The 20,732-nt window shown below is 44.5% G+C and overlaps 3 protein-coding genes across 7 annotated transcripts; 2 read left to right on the forward strand and 1 right to left on the reverse strand.

Annotated features, from left to right (window-relative positions):
* Window positions 1–220: 220 nt before the first annotated feature.
* Window positions 221–2,507, forward strand: LOC113590271 (claudin-4-like). The gene has a single exon (XM_081722887.1). The coding sequence runs from the start codon at window positions 261–263 to the stop codon at window positions 921–923; it is 663 nt and encodes a 220-aa protein (XP_081579013.1). The 5' UTR covers window positions 221–260; the 3' UTR covers window positions 924–2,507.
* sbds (SBDS ribosome maturation factor) lies at window positions 1,393–4,311 on the reverse strand. The gene is made up of 5 exons (XM_027030317.3): window positions 4,126–4,311; window positions 3,586–3,715; window positions 3,125–3,325; window positions 2,269–2,433; window positions 1,393–2,045 (listed from the first exon to the last, which is right to left on the reverse strand). The coding sequence occupies exons 1-5, from the start codon at window positions 4,251–4,253 to the stop codon at window positions 1,917–1,919; spliced, it is 753 nt and encodes a 250-aa protein (XP_026886118.1). The 5' UTR covers window positions 4,254–4,311; the 3' UTR covers window positions 1,393–1,916.
* Window positions 4,312–5,153: 842 nt separating this feature from the next.
* porb (P450 (cytochrome) oxidoreductase b) lies at window positions 5,154–20,475 on the forward strand. 5 transcript variants are annotated; one of them, XM_081723874.1, is made up of 16 exons: window positions 5,154–5,190; window positions 6,678–6,866; window positions 12,401–12,449; window positions 12,822–12,950; window positions 13,270–13,419; window positions 14,992–15,116; window positions 15,493–15,582; window positions 16,116–16,214; window positions 16,373–16,489; window positions 16,847–16,965; window positions 17,245–17,426; window positions 17,518–17,667; window positions 17,777–18,044; window positions 18,168–18,313; window positions 18,629–18,714; window positions 18,800–20,475. In XM_081723874.1, the coding sequence occupies exons 2-16, from the start codon at window positions 6,691–6,693 to the stop codon at window positions 18,942–18,944; spliced, it is 2,031 nt and encodes a 676-aa protein (XP_081580000.1). In that variant the 5' UTR covers window positions 5,154–5,190; window positions 6,678–6,690; the 3' UTR covers window positions 18,945–20,475. The 5 variants fall into 5 exon arrangements, with proteins under 5 accessions (XP_081580000.1, XP_081580001.1, XP_081580004.1 ...); XM_081723875.1 differs by lacking the exon at window positions 5,154–5,190 and adding an exon at window positions 5,497–5,761; XM_081723876.1 differs by lacking the exons at window positions 5,154–5,190; window positions 6,678–6,866 and adding an exon at window positions 6,897–10,793.
* Window positions 20,476–20,732: the final 257 nt, after the last annotated feature.

A 20,732-nucleotide genomic window follows, 5' to 3' on the forward strand; every position in this document is an offset into this window, starting at 1 on the left:
TACAAAGACTCCTTCACAGCACAAGACAGGAGGTTGGTGAATTCAGACAATGAGCTCATTGTCTGGGCCTCGGAGTGGAAAGGAAAGGAAAAAAAGAATCAAAAGCAATAATGAGATGTTGTAAAGCCGAGCTGCAGCAGGCCTGACGCTGCCATGGGGAGGCTCCGCGGCCCCCACGCCCAGCTCTGGAATCTAGAGCGGTTGGTTTCCTCCCCGTGGTTATACAGCGGCTGTGCTGCGTGGCTCAGCTGGAGCAGAGCATGGACGACAGGCTTGAGTGGGCTTTCTTCGGGCTGGCCTTCGCAGGCTGGCTGTGTGCCATCTTCACCAGGTTTCTGCCTATGTGGAACGTGTATGGAACCATGGACAATGTCACGGATGCTCTCCCCTTGTACTGGGACGGTGTCTGGCTGAACTGGCAGGAAGCCAGCACCGGGAACCTTCACTGTAGCTTCTACCAGTCGCTGCTGTTCCTCGCTGCGAGCTTCCGATCCTGGAAAGCCCTGATCCTCGCCTCGATCGGGACGGGAGTCTTTCCCGTGGTGGGTTTCCTGGCAGGCATGGCCAAGTTCCCCCAGCAGGTTCAAGTCAAGGGAGCGGCTGGGTTGACCTTTCTCCTGTCGGGGCTGTTGCTCCTGTTGGTGGTAGCCTGGACCACACACGCCACAAACAGTGATCTGGACTCCAACGCACCCCTGACCAAGGAGTGGGGGGCAGCTTTATACTGTGGGTGGACTGGAACTGTGCTGTTGCTTGTCGGAGGAGGAGCTCTGAGCACACTGTGCTGTGCAGCACTGCAAGAGCGACGAGAACAAACACGACCAGCACAAACGGCAGAGCCAGATACAGATGATCCACTCTTCGCTATACACAGGGCTGCCTTCATACCCAGCCCATACCAGCACACTACCAGACCAATTTGAAATAAGTGAACTTCACCTCTTGTGGAATTAACACCACTGTAGACTCTTAAGGGATCCACTGAAAATGGAAAGTAAAACTATGCTTGAAACAATACATATTGCTTATGGCTGTAAGGTTAAAATATTAGATGTAACTTAAGACTCAAGGTGGGACATTTTCCTTGTATGTTACACTTTTCTCCATGGTGCTATAGCCAACGTGAGTATGCACAAACTGTGGTTCTCAAGCAGTCAGTTCATTTACAGCAATTTGCTTACACTTTTTATCCAAAGCAACCTACAATTATGTCTGAATACAACTTGAATGATTGAGGGTTAAGGGCCTTGCTCAGGGTTAACCCTAACCTTGGCAAGTTGGCAAAGGTGGGGCTTGAACTGGCAACCTTCCATTTACAAGGCAAGTATCTTAACCACTGAGCCAAAGCCTTTTTTTTACTGATGTGTTAAAGAAGCATAGAAGCAAGAGAAGTGGACCACGTTTCATGTTTTATTTGCACTTTTTTCCCCCCAAAAACATGCCAATTTTGCACTTTACCTTAGTAGCAGAACTTGCATTGCTAAGAGTTAGATATGGTGGCACACATTTAAAGATAGACAAAATATGTTCTCATCATTACCCAAGGTAATCATTATCTACAATGTCATTTCAAATGCAGTCATATTTATTTCAGTAAATCAGTCCACTGCCTATCATGCAGTTGACCATGCAAATCACTTAAATTTTCACAGAAAATAAACCCTTCTTTGTGATTTCAGTTGGATTATTCCTTGGAAAAACTACATCCTTTTCCACTCAAGCTTTTTGTACAGCTTGAAACGGACAGAAGTAGAAGCACCTGCAAGCTAGAAACTTCAGCAAATGTTGCTGGACGTGCTGTTATATTTTACGTGATACAAACTAACAAACACATTTCAATACAGAATAAAAGCAAAAAGACTTTAAGCGGTAGAGTTAGTGTGGTGGGCAAGTCGCTTGCAGGCAGTCAGCTGGGCTTACTCGAGTCTCTCGTCCCCTTCTTCCACATCCTTCAGGCTGAGCACCTCCACAGATCCTTTGCCTTTTGTTTCGCAGCGGATCAGCTCATCAAGCTCCCGAAAACAGCCTGGATCTATCAGGCAGACCTACGGGAGCAAGAGCGTGCATTTCAGACACACTGGAGGAAAACAAACTACTCTGTATAACGCTGATGCTACATACTGGGTCATTCCAGCAAGTTTCTCCAATACTTTTGTATCAATACCTTTTATATTAAAACACCAGCATGAACGAGAAAGTAAAAATGAACAAAAATCACACACACAACTCATGTTAACAGCATGATCTTGTTGAGCCGAAGACTCTTACCATTTCCAGCTGCTCGTCGAAGTCTTCGCTCTCCACCACCTTTAAAAGAGGTCTGAGTTTCTCCTTCAGCCTCTTCCCATCCTTGGCCGGCAGGACGAATCGAAGCCGCATATGAGCTCTCTGAATCTGTATGGACTCCTTTAGTTGCCTGATCACGTCAAGTGCCTAACAGGGCAAAAGAACACAATGGCTACCTGCTGTTACACCACCACTAATAATAAAAGAATGTATTATTATTAGGCCTGGGAAATGTCATTATTGCACAATAACACTGTCATTATCACAATATGAAACATGTAGCATAGTGATTATAATGTAATATTTAAACATGCATGACTGTATTAGGTCCAAGTCTCAATGTGTCTTAGGGCTTCCACAGCTGTAGCTAAAGCTCAATACCAAACATTTAGAGTTGTGCAATCATTAGGCGTCTCCTGTCCCAAAATGTCTCCTCACCCAATTTATTTTCTCGATGTCAGCAACCATACAGTGCTAGGACCTTACTCATAAATGTTTGTAATTACACAATTTAACATACATATATCTCTTGTAGCACAAATCTTACAATCTTGTGATAACATTTTAGGCCACATTGCCACCTCCTAGCTTGTATTCAACTGTTCTTCTGAAACAGACTGAAGACCACTGTTACTGTATCACTGTACAGTACTCTGTACTGAAGGTAGGAAACCAACAGGTGGAGCTACAGTGCAGTGATCTGTCGTCAGACGGTTCTGCATGTGTAATGCAGCACTGCCTCTTGACTCACACAGAGGTAGCGTGTGTAAAACCAGCCCGTTCTCATTTGGGGTGTCCTTTCAGCTCTCTACAGAGCCAACACGGTCATTCTACTAACCTGTTGTTTTGTGCTCTTATTGGCTTTAACAGAGTAGTGAATATCCTTCATGGCTCTCTCTATTAGGCTGACAGTGTACGGGCGCTTTGTTTCTGGATTCACACATTTCTCTGCCACGATCGTGGCAATGTCACGGAACATCTGCTCCAGCTGAGTCTGTCGCTCCTTATCAGACACCTGAAGTTCTCCCTTGGCTAAAATCTGAAAGAAAAGAGAAACCATTCAAAAACAGCACTAGTAACATCTTGCATAAAGCTAAGAGCTGAGGGCAGAATGTGACATCTCTGAACTAGATGAAAAGTAAAGAACACACATGTATTAACTTAAAATGACCCTTTAACAGTTATCAACTGTTACATTACAGGAGGTATAGACTATTATGAAACACTATACTCCATACATGTATGTAAACAACCGTTCAAGAATACCCCGTCACTCCCCTAAATGCTCAGCTTACCTACCTGTTTGCAAATATCAGTTAAGTCATCTGTCCCAAAGGATTTGGACAGATCGTCTTTTTTTGCAACTTGGCCCTTTGACACATTTGTAAACACCGTATGTGTCTGAAGTACTTCATCAAGGTCTTTCTCCCTAAGACAGTGAAAAAAAACGTCAAAGTAGCTGCGGAGTTATTCGTACAATAAGGAGATATTTCACAACATAGAATTCTTGTCCGTAACGGTTTAAGCTCTATGTAACATGAAAATTCATCAAAGACGTAGGAAACCACCCTGTTATCCTGAGAACTAGCCTCACAGCAGCTAGCCAGCTATTTATGTAATAACAGAATCTACTAAAACTGCAACTGTGGTGACACAAACACAACAGTGTAAAATTAATACACTGTAATATTAGTTATCCAGCTGTCTTGCTTTAAAAAGCACCGCTAGTGATTTGTCTTATCTATGCGGCCAAAGCAAACTTACCAGCTAGCCGTTAGCTTAGCTTAGCTAGCTTTAGTCAACTATTGTCAACAACAGCAAACAGCAGGAAATACTTACGCCCCCGATCTCCAGCTCATTACTTTATTCTTGTAACATGCTATTTCAAATCGTTTCCCTCCCTTTTTCATTCTAACGACGGCCACGTTCGTCAGCCGAATTTGATTTGTGGGTGTAAATATCGACATTTTGTATGTGTCAATAAACTTGCCAGCCCCGTCTGTTTTCCAAGCCTCTCCTCTCCTCTTAACGGAACATCGCTGGTACTACCGCCCTCTTGTGGACTGGAGTTTGGAGAACGAGCTCAGTTATTTCTAAATATTTATTCTTTATTTGAATTCCCCCCAAAATATAAAAATGGACAGTGTATACAACACATATGATTACTCCGATCAACATGTATGGTTTAACTCTGAATTTAATTTGAATTTAACTGGCATGTGTAAAAGAATGTGTCAATGCATTAATTTAATAAATTAAATTCTAGGTTTCTAAAAGAGCCATAACTTGTTAACTGTAGGTTATTCATAATGCTGACTTGTTAATTACTAGGGAAACCCTTGTTTAAATTCAATACAAACTGTATTGTTCTTGCCCTTGAGCTCTTTGCGGAAATATTATTATTATTATAATAAAAATATAATAATTATTATTATAAAATAGAATAATATAATAAAAAATATTTATAACACAGGGTGTCTGAGATGAAAAACCCGTTGTACCGTTTAAATGCTTGCATAACCCCGACCTTTTGCCCCTTTGAGATTTATTTCATGTACACGCAGTGGTACACTTGACCTGCTTTAAGACCCATGAGCGCACAAAACACAGTCGGGACTTCATGGGTTCGTCTACTGCCAGAATGTGGGGGTATTCTTTTTAAAATAACATCTAAAAATATATTAAATGCTATATTTGAAAGCAGAGTTTATACTTATTTTATAATATATAAATATATATAATTGTATTTTCCATATTTAAATGTTTTACGACATATTCTTTTTTGAATATAGCGAAATTTAACAATATTGCACCCCTCTTACGGATTGGATCGCTCTGGTGTTATAGATTGATTCTATGACGTCAGGTTTCCGCATTGTACGTTTCGGTTGTCAGAGTGAGAAGGTAAGCGGAACTAAAACAGGTTAAGATAAGTTACGTTAAGTAGCGTTGAGAGGTTTATTTGCTTGTTCTTTGAACGCCAGTAGTATGTTAAAATCACAGCTTGGATGTGTACGTGTGTGTTTTCGGGCGATTGCTAACATGTCATTTCAGATTTTCTCTCGAGCCCATCGACGGTGTAACGACAGTCTTACCGGCAGAACTCTCGTGCGAAATTAACTAGGTTAGGTTAGCTAACTAAACATTAACTAATTAATAAGTTACATAATTATTGATAAACTAACTAATTAATTAGTTCGCTGACTAGGTTAGCTAACTAAAGCCGTTCCAGCTGCGTCTGTCGCTAACAGAGCGCACGAGCTGTGACTGAGCCAGCTGTTTGGTCGCGTGCAGGCTCGCCGGTCGCCGGTCATCGAGCTCGCTCGCGCTGCCCGGCCCGAGGTCGTTCGATCAGGCTCGCGGTGTTTGGCCTTAGTTAGCTTTGGTAGCCATCGGAGTACCCGGCGTGTCGAGTGAAAAAGGAGAACCATGTAAACAGGCTGTAGCTGACCTGGAGAATAACACCAGCTTTCTAGTGAGTAAAACGTCCCATATAGATGACCAGACCGCTTAAGGCCTAGCTAGAGCTTCGGGTTAGTTTCTTATCGCCTTGGTGTTTGTGTAAATCCTTCATAACTCATTGTGAAGACGGTTATTTATCTAGCTACCTAACCGCTAGCTAGCTAGGTTAGCTGTTCGCCAGAAGCTCGCACTGTTGGCTGTTTTGCTTAGCGTGTAGTTGTTTTAATACTGACTAGGCACGTTCTTCAAACACTTGTTAAAAGAGCCGATCTTTTGTTTACCTCGTTGTTAGAAATGTTCAAATGCTTTGTGCGTTTTAAGCCACACGGCTGTATGTAGTTCTGAACTCGGCCATTGGTGTTGTTGACACACGCCTTCGCTAGGGTGCAGCACGGGTGTCCCTCAGAGATGTGCGCTGTGCTGTACTGAAAGGTTGCCAAAGCTGCCGAGGGATGACTCATCACAGTCGCGCTTAGTGGAATACAGTACTTCACTGGTGGCGAACTATAGAACTAAGCGTGAAGCACTTGGCAACCTCTCTGGCAGAGATTATGGCTGGGCCTGGGTGGCACTACAGAGAGTGGGGGGGAAAGAGGAAGTCTACTCTGTAATGTTGGCACAATGCCCAGTAACATCACGTGTTCACCCTACATGAGGTTGATGTCATCTTAGATTATGTGAAGCAAACGTCGGCACTCATGCATTTCTAACATCTACTGGCTGACAGCATCACAGTAAGATCAGAAAACAGCAGTGTAAACATCAACATTTATTTATTCAGTATAGTGACGCCGACATTATCGTTATAATATACACCTCTGTGATCATCATTTACCACTGTTGGTATGCTGTTGTTCTTGTGAGGTTTTGTGTACAGTCGTTTGTTTTGTGCATGGATGGCTAACGATGGCAGGTCTCTGGTCTTTCAGAGGTTTCACGCCAATGGATGGTGAGCAGCTTGACGCCTCCACTCAGCCAGAGCTGATGGAAGGAGAGGAAGGTCTTCTCAGTAACCTGGACATCTTCCTCTTCTCGCTCATCGCCGGCGTGATCATATACTGGCTGATGTTCCGCAAGAAGCCTGTCACCATTCCAGACTTTCCGAAGCTGGAAACCCAGTGAGTAGCAGCCGTGTGCTGGGCCTAAATCTGGGTGGAATGGGGCCGAGATGTCCATCAGAGAGCTTTTTTGAGGTATTGTGGAGAATTGTAGGTTCTTCAGGAGAAGATGCAAGTTATAGCAGAACGTGTCTCCATACACTTTTTAAAATGATCACTTTGTTTATCTTTGTTTCCATCAATAGAATTGTATTTGAATTTTTACTAGCCTGCATGCATGCATGAATGAATGAATGAATGAAGATCAAACCTGTTGATTTGGATTGATGCCCCTCCTCCTTTCTTCATCCTTGAAAGCACGTTATGTCAAGCTAGTAGAACTGTATGCCTGCTCAAAAGGAAATGTCTGCTTACTGAAAAGATGATAGTTTCTTGTCAGACAGGCAAGTTGTGTTAAATGGTAGAACAAATCTCAGAAGGAGGGGCAGTTCTTTAGAAGCAGTAGTCCCTCATCTTTCCTTCTGTGGTTTAAGCAAGGGCAAAAAGACCCTTTTAATATACAATGAAGACGTTACAATTTTTTTGCTGGACCACAGCTTCTACAAGCAACAATTTATAAGTAGTTACTTAGTATTTTATGACTTCAAAGATAAGGATTTTATCATGTCATTTAGTTAATTTATCCAGTCAGCTGCTGTTCTGTTGATATCATGAAACTGATCTTGGCATTTTTAGGGTTTCTGTGTCCAGTCTTTTTTTGCTTTTCTTTTTCATACATAAATGACACACTTCAAACTAGCAACAAACTGTTCGTCCAAACCAAGTGTTTCCTTATCTTTTATATGCTTCAACTCTGGAGACTATATAATAGTCATTTCAGTAATGAGTGTTCAACATGTATTTTAACTTTTGGGTGATTTGTCCTAGTAAAGGAATGTTTTCTCATTCAGATCTTGTACTTTTAAGGCACACACTGCACAATGATTTTCAGTGTCCTTTTTATCCAGTTCTCTCTGTTTATCTTAAACTCTCTATGTGCCGATTTCGAGCTTCGAGGTTCTCTGAACAGCAGCAGCAGAGGCGTGTGTCTTTCACACCATGCGTCCTTTGTGCATGTTTTACTGTTCACTTGTGCAGATGCTGGTCTGCCTTTACAAAAGGGAAAATGTTCAGGCGCTGGTGATGCCTTCGCCTTGTCTTAACCAAGACAGAAGTTACGGAGGAACAATGAATTCATATAGAAATCAAGAGATTAATTAAGATGCGATTTTTAATTACTTATTAATAACAGTGTCAGCACTGTAGAAAAGAGGCATGATGTGGTGGCGGTGTGGCGTGTAAGCGCTGTCTTTGGTGAAAGGAGAGACGTTTTGCCGGATGAAAGCGGATTTACCAGTGGGTTTAATCTGATTTGGGCTAAGTGTTTTAATAGCCTGGTGCATCATGGCTTCTCAAGAAGTCCTGCACTGTTGCTGTGTTTGGGTCCTGATGCTGGCTGTCTGGTCTTCTAACATAGCTGGGTGTTTCCAGATTTCAGTCTCAGGTTGGTTTGGCTAGGAAACATAACCTGCCCTGAAGCAGATTACCCTTCAACAGCAGATTACGTATCACTCTGGTTAGATATCGTGCTGCCATGATGATGCCGTCGAGGTTAGGTTAAACGTTAGCTCGTGAACCCACAACCCTTCTTTCACACTGTACCCTTCAGGACAGAAATCCTCTGCGTAGCACAGTGTGAGTGCTCCAGAAATCACCACCTGTTCTGTATTCTCTTCATCCTTACTGCCCTGTGGCCCTGTGGAGACCAGCAGCTGTGGGACTGAATGCATGTGGTACACACTGGTTATGTATATATACTTAGATTTTGCTTTTTTATGGTGAGTTGTGAGGTGTGATTACAGGAAGGAAAGTACTGGAAGATCTTTTTGAACTTCAGTACAGCGTGAATAGACACACAAAGTTTATACCATTTCTTCTGTTGGGGAGCAGAAAGCCAAAATGGGCTGCAAAATGTCTTTCCACAAGACTGATCTTGGATGAGTGCATTTCTACCCCATGACGATTATGTGAGGTGTGAGCTGTCTTGAGATGTTTACCTGTTTGTATGTATGCCTTGTTAACCTCCATTGTAAACCTTCAGGGAACACTTGTAGAGAATGTCCACCTGGTCTAATGCCAAACATGTAACGTGCCGTAACTACTGAGGTGACCTTGTTCTTCACCTACTTTAATTTTTGTCATGGTTTTTAGTTTTCTGAACTTACATTTAAATCCTCTGTATTTACCGCCAGGTGTAATGTTCCATTGGACCATTCACTGGAAAGGCTGGTTCTCTCTCTCTCTCTGTCTCTCTGTGAATGCTAGAGCATTGAGCACATGTGAAAACACACGCAGACATGATGAGCAGCAGACCTCCAGGAAGAGGAGGGTCCTCCTCCCTCTCTCTCTCTCTCTCTCTCTCTCTCTCTCCAGTTGGGGGGAGGATCTTTCTTTCAGTGAAGTGTTTGCAGGGACATAAAACCACACACTTTCTTTGGTCTCTCTAGAATGTCGGGGGTTGGAGGGCTAACGTGAGCAGGATGGAACAGCCATCAGTCCCTGCCCTCCTACCTCTCTCTCTCACACACACACACACACACACACACACACGGTTTCCGTTGTTGTTGCTGGGCTGTGCTTATGAAAGAGTGTAACTGTATTTAGCCTTGCGTAGGCTCCCGTTTGGTCTTGTTTGAGCGCTCCCTGGAGGGTACGAGCTCAGAGGCCAGCCAGCTCTTTCTCTCGGCCCCCGCTAAAGGTGGAAAGTTGAGGCGAAAGACAAGCGCTCCTTTCTGTTCACCCCCTACTGCTTTGTCCCCCTTCCTTTCTCCGCATGGACCATCTCTAATTTGCTCTTGCCACTTTCCTGAATGGCGCAGGGCCTAGCTTGTCACGGGAGAGTCCTTTTATGACAGATGAGGTTACCATGGCAATCCAAGACCCATGCCCTCCAATGGGCAGCAAGCGAATGTGAGTGAGGGGCAGGTGTCCAACCCCCGGGCATTCAGTCATTCTCCCTCTTACAAATGCGGCAACATTGTTATTCTTACAAGTGTTGCCGGGGTTACAGAACTGTGGACATTGTGCCTCTTTCGTTTGGTCTCTGTGTGCCTCTTTCTATGTGGCTCAGAGGCTGTGAAAGGCGGCAAGACCCAGTGAGGTTCTTGGCCCGAGTTCCAGTTTGAGTGTTTCAGTGTTTTAGTGTGTTGGTGTGCGCCAGTGTAATGGTCTGCTGCTGGTTTTATAGGAGATTTCATTAAAGAGTGGAGGTTTCCCACCATAACGGCCTAGGTTGTTGCCAGATGTTGCTGGCGCCTGTTAAGTGTGTGTGTGTGTGTGTGTGTGTGTGTGTGTGTGTGTGTGTGTCTGGAAAGCACAGAGGCTGCACTTTTCGTCACAGTCTTCAGTGACGCAGGGAATGGTTACTGAGAATCCGTTCGCATGCCCCGAAGCTTCTGAGCTTCTGGACTTTTTCTCTGTCCAAATGGAAAGCTCTCACCCTCAGCCTGAGCTGCGCATCTGGCCTGGATTTTACTGATGACATCGTGTGTGTTTCAGGATGTTGGGATAAGTCTTTGGCCAGCTCACTGTCGGGTGCTCACTCTAGGGTTTCAGGACTGCGTGCTTTATTCGGATTTACGCTAAGATCAGACTGTGAAGCTTCCTAGCATCTGCACTCTCTGGAGAAGTCCCTCATACCCTTCCCCGAAGTCTCAACTGGCTGTGGTGTTTAACCTCTCTCTCTTTCTTGCTTTGTTTCTTTTCCACTCTCTCATGTTCTCTCAAGCCATGAATAAGGAAGTGTCATAGATGTCGCGTGTTGTAGCGATATGTAGTTTGTCCTCTTTCTTCCTGTGGAGTTGTATATTAGAGGACCTCTCCCTGGCACTCTGAGACTATGGGCTGTGTGTTCTCCTTACCGGAGGACCGTCTGGTGACGGCAGACAGGTGGGTGATTCCCCTCCAACATGTTCCCCCCAGGGCAAAACATGCCGAGTCATGTTATCTAAGCATGTATGTTTGCATGATTTGGGGGGGAGAACCTTGCTGTGTAAACACTTTGTAGACAAAGCGTGGAGTTATGGGAGCGTGAAGTTTGAAACTGCTGTCGTTCGTGGTGTTTAAATCTCCCGGAGGTTCGATGTGGTATCTACTCAGGGAGTGGTGGTGTTCAGACACGGTCCAGAGTTATTGGAGCACTAGACCTGGGCTGGTCTGCAGACTGGAACCAGTGTTATTCTGTCCAGCTCCACACTGTGAACAAACACATCGAGGACCATGACTGGTTGTGTCATAGACAACTTCTGTGGTTTTGCATGCGTTTATGAGTGCAAGATTTAAGTTTAAGATTAGCCAAGGAGTCATTTGTTTCCATGCATTTTCTGACGGGCATGCTCTAATAGCCAAGACCCACATGCCTTGTTAATTATTATAAGGGTACACTTGTAGTGTGTTTAATTCTACATTATTCTTTGTGGCACGACTGGGTTTGTTTATTTTATTTATTTGTTTTCTTTCCCTTTTAAATCCAAATGTGGAAATGGCCTTTTGCAGTATTGTAGGCGATGAAATTTTTGCACTGAAGTGCCTTGAACATGTTCAGATCCTTGTGCTATAATTGGCAGGTTGCCTTGATCATTCGGTGCTGCTTAGTCAAAGGGACCTTACATTCCTTTTTCCTCCTTCCTCAGCAGTTTCGTTCGGCTCTGGTGTGTGTGTGCGTGCGAGGGTGTGTATGTGGGAGAGCATTAATGCTTTTGTTTTTGTTTGTGTTCCCAGTGCCTCTTATGTTTCCAAGTTCTAATTCTTAAGAAATAAGCACTCTGCTTTATTGTTCTGGTCTTGTTAAGCATTTCATGGCAATTCCGATATGTTCACATAGCCTAAGATGGCACAGCCGTTCTGTAGCAAACTTAGAAATCTAAATATCCTTTGTATGATTGTTCTGTAACTCACAGATCAATCATAATGTGATGTCATGCATCCTGTGTCCATGGCTTTTGGTGCCTGCGTTTTCTCTATTTCTCATATTTAAAAAAAATAAAATAAAATAAAATCCTCATTTTCGTTTCATTCACCTAAGCTGCCCAGCACAAGGCAGCGAGCGTGTGTGTGTGTGTGTGTGTGTGTGTGTGTTGGAGGAAGAAGCTTCCCTCCCCAGCTGCATACTGAAGGAGGCGCTCTGACAGTCTGACTGGGTCGAGAGATGAAGGCTCAAGGCCTCAGACCTAACACACATGTGCCTGCCTCACGCCCTCTTGCATGGGGTCCGTCTGAGCTGAAAGTCAATGACACCAGACTGCTGCTGTTTGCTGAATAAACCTTTGGTTCACTGATAATGACGTTTGAACTTTCAAAAGTTCACATAGTATTGTATAGTAACCCAAACGAACAGATGAGTCTTTTTCCCAATTGTTCTCTTCAGATAATTTTGGCCTCAGCTTCGAGAAGATTGTTGGTTCCTCTTCAGTGAATATTTATTTGATTTTAATTGTCTTGATATTTGCAGTCGTTTCAAAATGATCACCTTTAATGATCCCAGTCTCTTCTCGTAGGGCACCGACAGCAAGGGAAACCAGTTTTATTGAGAAGATGAAGAAGACGGTAAGACTGGAGAAAACCCGGAGCTTTGTTAATCCAGAACAGGCCTACGAGTGCAGGAGAGCAGAGTGGTTTAGTCTCATGAGTGTCTCGTGTCATGAGTCACACACACACACACACACACACACACACACACACACACACACACACACACACACACACACACAATTGTGTACTGGCTGTGTGCTGATAAGACTGGAATAAAGCAAGTCACGCACAGAGCATGGTATGTGTCTGAAGTGTCCTCCCTGTAACAATGTCTTTTTAGTGTTTCTCTTTGTCTCTTATTGTCTGTCTGAAGTGATAAAGTTTGTATCAACTTTGTAACTAATATCTAATTTAAAAAGTGTGTCATTTTATGTCCATCATTACTAGGGCAAGAACATCGTGGTGTTCTACGGGTCCCAGACGGGCACCGCCGAGGAGTTTGCCAATCGGCTATCTAAGGACGCCCAGCGCTACGGCATGAAGGGAATGGCAGCAGACCCTGAGGAGTACGACATGGTAACGGCACAGACCGACAGGCCTCTAACCGCAGCCTGCCCTCCTAAAACTCGCCTCAACACACACACCCAATCAGGGTTTGCCTTTGAACCCGATAAGATCCAGAGTTGAGTGAACCCCATGTTACCCAATAAAAGAAATGCATGGTAGTGAGTCTTGATCTACAGAGACGAGAACTCTTCCAGTGTTCCTCCCCTAGATGTAGGATTAAGAAAAAACCCTGTTTTCAGCATGTGTACCTGAAATACTAAATCCCTTTGAGATGGACTTGGTGTTGATGGGGGTATTCCATAGGCTCTGTATAATCCTCATCTCCTAGAGTGAACTGACACGTTTGAAAGAAATCAGCAACTCCTTGGCCATCTTCTGCATGGCCACATACGGAGAAGGAGATCCTACAGATAACGCCCAGGACTTCTACGACTGGCTACAGGAGAGTGACGCAGACCTGAACGGCCTTCATTACACGGTGAGGCTTGTGTTATGCTGTTCTTTGCTTCTCTGCCACTTCACACAGTGTTTATGTAGTGAGTTTGTCTACTATACGACTAAGCATTGGCAGGTCACACGGCTGTGTTCAAGCCAACCAAGTGACCATTTTCCACCCTCTCAACAGTCACGGCGGACCGTTTAGCAAGTAGCTTCCCGGCCTTTAGTAACCTCAGGCTTTTCCCATGACACTCGTGTACATAGTGACAAGGCATTGACACAGCAGGTGGTGGCAGCGCAGGGCTGAAGCGCTGAGTCATGCTTTGCCGAGTTACACTTCTGTGAGGCAGCTGACAGGAAATTGACACCTACACATTATAGCGCCATCACTGCATTTCACAGTACGGTGGAGTGTGAGACCTTCTGTGCTTCTTCGTGAACTGTGTAGTGACTTTGCAGATGAGCGCTGAGGCCAACGGCTCTCTCGTCATGTGACGCACTAGAGTGTGAATGGCTGGGCCGTCACGGAAGGTGGTACCCTCAACCGCCACTGGCTCTCCACCAAGCGAAATGACATGTCATGTCCTGCGGGCTCGGCAGGCGCTGGTAATCTGCAGAGGTTACTCTGTGTCGTGAGCTAGAACTGGGTGATGGGGACGCCGCCGGTGTTCTGTTCGCTGCCCTGTCGCGGAGGGAGTGTGTGCCCCAGAGTGCATTAGTATTCACAGATGAGCAGCGTGTATTGAGGTGCGACTACAAAGGGCTGTAGCTGGGTGGCCAAAACGCCATCCCCGCTGGTGGACCTCCCCATCCCCCTTCACATGGCTCAGAGCAGAACCGAACTCAACCAGGCCCGGAACTGTGACGGCAGGGGAGTCCTGCGATCTCCTGCACTGTCCTTCTGTGTCAGGAACCATGCTCAGTGCGAGGACACACATCCATCAAACCTCACACTGTTGACTTGGACAACACTGTTTGGTCATGTTTTGGTTGATGAGCAGTTTATGCTGGTAGTGACCAGCCGCTGTTTGTCTGTGTTTAAGATGTGCTTTAAACAGTGTAGTAAACACAGTTAGCAAGATTCAAATGTCTGTAGTCAAGAAGCTTGTTTTTACTTTAACTAGTTTGGTAAAACCAACCCAGTTAATTCTTTCAGTTTGTGGTTCTGTGGCACTACAAGGTCACTGAACCTGATGAAAGTGACTCCGGCTGTGAGCCATCGCACGGTTTTGCCTCCACTGTAGGTGCACAACATATGCAAAACATTCCATGTCATTAGAGAGGCTATAGTTCATCCTGTCATCAGCAGATACTTGGTTTATTTATGTCTGTTGAAAAATGTAGAACCAGCCATCTAAAACACATTTTTTTCTTTTTTTGAAGATGCTTTATTAAAAATTGCTGTGTGCTGAAATAACTTGTATAACCATTGTAGCCATTTGAAAATGTCAGAAGCCAATATATAAAGTTTTTTCTTGGTGGTGACAGTGATGATTTTGTTTATTGTATTGGATTGTTTGTGTTTTGTTTGTTTATATTTCCACAGTAAATGATGTATATCCAGCTGTTGTTTGTACTGTTGTGTTTAAGGTGTAGTCATATCTCTCTGCAGGTGTTTGCGCTTGGCAACAAGACGTATGAGCATTACAACGCTATGGGCAAATATGTGGACAAGAGGCTCTCAGAGCTTGGGGGCAGTAGGATCTTCGACCTGGGCATGGGAGACGACGATGGCAAGTGAGTCCAGCGTGGTCCAGGGACCCTGCGCTCGGGTCTCTGTCTCGCTTTAGTCCTTAGTTCCTAACTTCAGAAATCTTCTAGCTACATCCAGACTCGACACTGCAAATCTTCACGTATTAGGAGACAAAAAGCTACAGCTTTGAAATAATAATAGGATATTAATAACCAGGGGTACAACACTGTGTTGAGGTAATGACTGAATTTGGCTGATAGTAGCAAACATACTGTAAGAGAGACTTAATTATAACTATATATAAGGGAGATGTAATTAATAACTTGTTTAATTACTATGAGAGAATTCTGTATCTCCCAGGCATTGCCGGGTACGTGTGTAGATCTCCTTACTCTCTGCTTTCTGATTGTTCCTGCCTAGCCTTGAGGAGGACTTTGTGTCGTGGCGAGAGCAGTTCTGGCCTGCTGTGTGTGAACACTTCGGAGTAGAGGCCACTGGAGAGGAGTTCAGGTCTGTGTGTCCTCCATCCCATCCTTTCTGTCCTGCCGTTCTTTCTTAGGTTCTTCACAAAGCGGGTTTTGCTGCCAGAGTTCGCTGGCTTTCGTTCAAACGAGGCAGTAGCGCTCTGCAGGGCAGCATGACCTGAGCGGTTTCTGGGGTTTTGATTTATTTTTTTTTTGTTTTTGGTTTTTGTTGGGTTTTTGTTTTTTTTTCTTTTCCCCTGTGCTCGAATCCTCACTGCTTCACTCTCTCACACTTAAGTTCTCATTTTGAGTCTAACACTCACTCAATCCTTTCTCTCTTGCTCTTTGTCTCTGTCTTTCTCTCGGTGATCTATTGAATGTTAACAGGATTTCCAGAGAAACCTGAGAGCCTCAGTGCTCTGGTCTGGAGTAACTGCATTGATGAGCAGACACAAAAGCTTTGGCTCTTGGTTTCATTACGGACTCTGGGCCTGGAACACACACACACACACACACCTTCTCTCTAGAGTTGAACAGACATCTCGCACACATCTCACACACTCCCTTCTGTCCCTACAGCATCCGTCAGTATGAGCTGAAGGTCCACGAAGACTTGAACATGAACAAGGTCTACACAGGAGAGCTGGGACGCCTGAAGAGCTTTGAGAACCAGAAACCGTACGTGATGTGAAGTCGTCCCTCCTGAGTCTGTCTCCTCCCCTTCCTCACGAGCCTACACTTCATTTAGAGAGGACATACATTTCAACTTCACTTTAGTTCAGCATGTTGTTAAAACCTCCAGTATCAATCGCTGATTTTTTCTGTACGTTTGTCAGGCCCTTTGATGCCAAGAATCCGTTCCTGGCCCCCGTCACAGTGAACCGCAAGCTAAACAAGGGAGGTGACCGCCACCTGATGCACCTGGAGCTGGACATCACAGGCTCCAAGATTAGGTGACCTAATGTCAAATTACAGCCGTCTGAAATGCTTTGACTCTCACTGATGCTAACAAAAAAATTAGATGTTATATAAAACATGTAGTAAATCCAATTTCAGGCACTCAGAAGCACTCACAGATTACACCCAATGACACCTGTTGCATGTTGACTTATTTTATTACGTGACTTGCCATGTGATATGCCTGCTTTATTAGGACCAAAGGTAAAATGAACACCTTCTTAATTAACTTTAGGAACTAATAAGTTAAAGGTGGATACTGAGCATGTGATTGGCTTACACTCGCACATCACTGTCTTACATAACAATGGATCTTGTGTAACGGGGGATGTGCTGCTGTTCCCTCCAACCAGGTACGAGTCAGGCGACCACGTGGCGGTCTATCCCACCAATGACGCGGCTATCGTAAGCAGGCTGGGAGATGTCCTTGGCGTGGACCTTGATACCGTTATCTCCCTGAACAACCTCGACGGTACGACCCTAACCTTGAGCGCTTCGTAATTTGTCTGTACAAACGTCACAGAGCAGTTTGACTATGCTGAGTTCATTCACAAGAAAAACACCTTGAGAGACCCAAGCCAGGGCTTGGGTCGACCCATGACACATGTGGCAACCATCTCCAGGGCGTATCAGCAGCCATCCCATCCCCCCACCCTGTAGCTTGGATAAACTCCCTTTCAACAGCCTGATACGCGCAATCGGAACTTTCTTCCCATGTTATTAATGCAGCTACACGGTCATTGTTTTCCAGAGGAGTCCAATAAGAAGCACCCGTTCCCCTGCCCCACCACCTACCATACAGCCCTCACTCACTATCTGGACGTGACGAACCCCCCCCGGACTAACGTGCTCTATGAGCTAGCCCAGTATGCCACAGACCCCAAGGACCAGGAGAACATGCGCAAGATGGCTTCCTCTTCGCCCGAGGGCAAGGTACGTCCTGAGGCCCTGCGCGCCCTCTGCAGGATGTCAGCGAGTCTGCGGGTTTTTGGGGTGAACTCAATGTTTTTTTGTTCCATGTCAGGCACAGTACCAGAGCTGGGTGTTGGACTCATGCCGGAACATTCTGGCGATTCTGGAGGATATGCCGTCACTTCGGCCACCCATTGACCATCTCTGCGAGCTGCTTCCCCGTCTGCAGGCGCGATACTACTCCATCGCTTCCTCTTCCAAGGTGAACTTGCGTCTCTCTGTTGAATGATTGTGGCTTGCTTCCTCTATGGCCTTTGCACCAGTGTTGTGCTGTATGGAACATGCTGTTGAACAGCACCCTCTGCTGGTAGGTGCACCCCAACAGCATCCACATCTGTGCTGTGGTAGTGGAGTACAAGACAAAGACGGGCCGCGTCAACAAGGGCGTCGCCACAAACTGGCTGAAGGGCAGAGTTCCCAATGACAACGGGCACAAGGCCACCGTGCCGATGTACATCCGCAAGTCCCAGTTCCGGTTGCCCTTCAAGGCCAGCAACCCGATAATCATGATCGGCCCTGGCACAGGAATCGCCCCCTTCATGGGCTTCATCCAGGAGCGCGCCTGGCTCCGAGAGAAAGGTGGAGAACCGCATTTTCCCAAACACGCTTGAATTAACGTGCGGGTGTGTGTGCACAGAAAATAATTCATTTGTTTAATTAATGCGTTACATGAATGAAGTCTTGGGCCCACCGTCTTCCCAGGTAAGGAGGTGGGAGAGACAGTGCTGTACTTTGGCTGCCGTCACAGGAGTGAGGACTTCTTGTACCAGGAGCAGCTGGAGGCGTATGAGGAGACTGGAGTGTTGACACAGCTCAGCGTGGCCTTCTCCAGAGACCAGGAGCTCAAGGCAAGCCATCAGATGGCCGAAAGCTGCCGTTACTATGCGTCTTCCAGCATGCTGAAAACCCATTAGTGGCTTACGTCTTTCCATTATTTTGCCAGCCATATTTCATTAAAGCACCCAAAGAGACTTAATTAATTTAAGAGGTCAGAAAGCTCTGAAAATGCAAAAAAAAACAAAACAAAGTTTTACATTTGTATCTGCCATACGTATTGTGCAGACCTTCCTTATGTATTGTGCAGACCTGCTATTGGCTCTTGACGTGGCTGGCCCGGGCTGCCAGCAGTCAGGTGTGACTCCCCCGTTTGTGTTGGTCTCCAGGTGTACGTGCAGCATCTGCTGAAGAACAACAAGCAGGCTATTTGGCGGCAGATCCACACAGACAACGCACATATCTACATCTGCGGGTGAGCGCTCCCACCCTCCGCACAATGCCGCTTCCCTCCCGCGTGAGCCGTCTTCCTAACCCTTGTCCTCCTCTTTGTCCTCTAGGGATGCGCGGAACATGGCGAGGGACGTGCAGACTACCTTCTACGAGATCGCGGAGGAGCTGGGTGGTATGACGCGGGCCCAGGCCACAGACTACATCAAAAAGCTGATGACCAAGGGCCGCTACTCGCAGGACGTGTGGAGTTAAATCAACCCTGTGTCTTGGTGTTTCAGTAGGCCGCTTAAATGACACGTGTTTGTCGTGTTTGGAATGTTGTTCAGGAAAACTACAGGACAGGCAAACGTTTAACTCCTAGGATGAAACGGCTCTGTTTCGTTTCGAGCTGGTTCTGGTAGCTCCCTCTTCAGACCTTCTCTGTGTACATAGATACAGTGTGTCTCAGTCTAATTCACGAATATATCACTCAACTGTCATACAGTATGTTAGTCTCTGAGAAGCCTTACAGAACGCAGCTCCTATAAGGCACTGAGTACTTTTTTTGTGGCAAATGTATGGAAATTTAAATATTCTTGTGACACCATGAACTGTGTCTTGGTTGTAGGGTAGTGTTAGCAGAAGGCTATTGAACGTAGCCTTTTACATTTATGCATAGAAATTTTATATTTGGAATCAAGTACATGCTAATTTGCAGTAGCCAGTGGTTTAATTGGCATATTCATGTATACAAGTACATGCTAATTTGCAGTAGCCAGTGGTTTAATTGGCATATTCATGTATACAAGTACATGCTAATTTGCAGTAGCCAGTGGTTTAATTGGCATATTCATGTATACAAGTACATGCTAATTTGCAGTAGCCTGTGGTTTAATTGGCCCATTCGTGCAGTCTGAAATGTACTGGATTGGATACCCCATTCGCAGGCTGTGAAGATGACGGCTCTTTACAGCTCTGAGAAGACACAGATACCATAGGCCTATATAGTTAGTTATGCATCTGATGTCATTTGTATTGTAGCTAATTTGCAAAGAAAGCTTCATGTATTTAACTGTAAAAATCAAAGCAGAATGTCAGATGTTTTTTTTCTATTTTGTTTTTATGCTCCATTTTCATTGCAAAAATGTTTAAAAGCTAAGTGTACACACACACACACACACACACACACACACACACACACACACAACACAAATACATATCCCTAGACCTAAAGAAAGGTACACTGGTAGAGACTTTAAGCATACCCATACATGACTGAGATTTCTGAGTGAGGGTTATTGGTGAGTTCATTTTACATTTTTAGCTGTAATGTCCATTGACATGGATGTTCAAGCCTTTTTCCTTCTGTATTTTTCTATTCTTTCTCTTTCATTTCAACATTGTAGCATTACATACTGAAAATGTGCATTATATTTTAACATATTGTTTTCACTTAAAACTAAAACATAGCCAGTAAATTTTTAACCTATTTTGCCTCAAGAAATGTTGCAGACCTTGCTCAATATGGAAATGAAATAATTTTGTACTTGTCCATGTCAAAATACAACCACCTGCAAAATTTAAAGGATGTTGGCCTTTACAATTTGTGCCTTGTTGAAAGAGTAGTTTGGATTATTATTATTAATGAAAGGCATATCAATATTGCTAATATTAAATGCTTTATTTTTGAAGATATTATGCAAATTGGTACTGTTGCTGTTATTTTGTCAGCGTCAGTTTTATATGCGATCAATGGTTCACTGCTCTCTAGGCGTGACTTTAATAAAATTGAGCTTTAATTTCAGTGTCTCTGGTTGTTTGTAATCTTTGTTTTTCACCAGTTTAGTCTCAAGTATCAATTTAATGTGATTTTAAATGGCTGTTTCATATGAAGCATCTGAAAATGTAGCACAACAGAGATTGAACTAATTCAACTAGTTCCTCCTTCTGTGTCGTCAGCTAAATTTGAAATGTAATGTTTGTTACACGACCGTGTAATCAGAAACAATTTCTTCTTTCAATAGTTGCAGTCTCAATTTATAAATTGCAGACTGTTGAAGT

The sequence above is a fragment of the Electrophorus electricus genome, chromosome 11, assembly GCF_041902795.1.
Source record: "Electrophorus electricus isolate QZ-2024a chromosome 11, ASM4190279v1, whole genome shotgun sequence".
Classification (NCBI taxonomy): Eukaryota; Metazoa; Chordata; class Actinopteri; order Gymnotiformes; family Gymnotidae; genus Electrophorus; species Electrophorus electricus.

Bases quoted from the DNA above. Each gene is read 5' to 3' on its own strand.
- LOC113590271 (XM_081722887.1), top strand. From the start codon at position 261: ATGGACGACAGGCTTGAGTGGGCTTTCTTCGGGCTGGCCTTCGCAGGC.
- sbds (XM_027030317.3), bottom strand. From the start codon at position 4,253: ATGTCGATATTTACACCCACAAATCAAATTCGGCTGACGAACGTGGCC. The intron at 3,326-3,585 runs GTAGGTAAGCTG...CTTTTCTTTCAG, and splicing joins TAACTGATATTTGCAAACAG to ATTTTAGCCAAGGGAGAACT. The intron at 2,046-2,268 runs GTAAGAGTCTTC...TTGCTCCCGTAG, and splicing joins TCGACGAGCAGCTGGAAATG to GTCTGCCTGATAGATCCAGG.
- porb (XM_081723874.1), top strand. From the start codon at position 6,691: ATGGATGGTGAGCAGCTTGACGCCTCCACTCAGCCAGAGCTGATGGAA. The intron at 12,450-12,821 runs GTAAGACTGGAG...CATCATTACTAG, and splicing joins TTGAGAAGATGAAGAAGACG to GGCAAGAACATCGTGGTGTT. The intron at 17,427-17,517 runs GTACGTCCTGAG...GTTCCATGTCAG, and splicing joins CCTCTTCGCCCGAGGGCAAG to GCACAGTACCAGAGCTGGGT.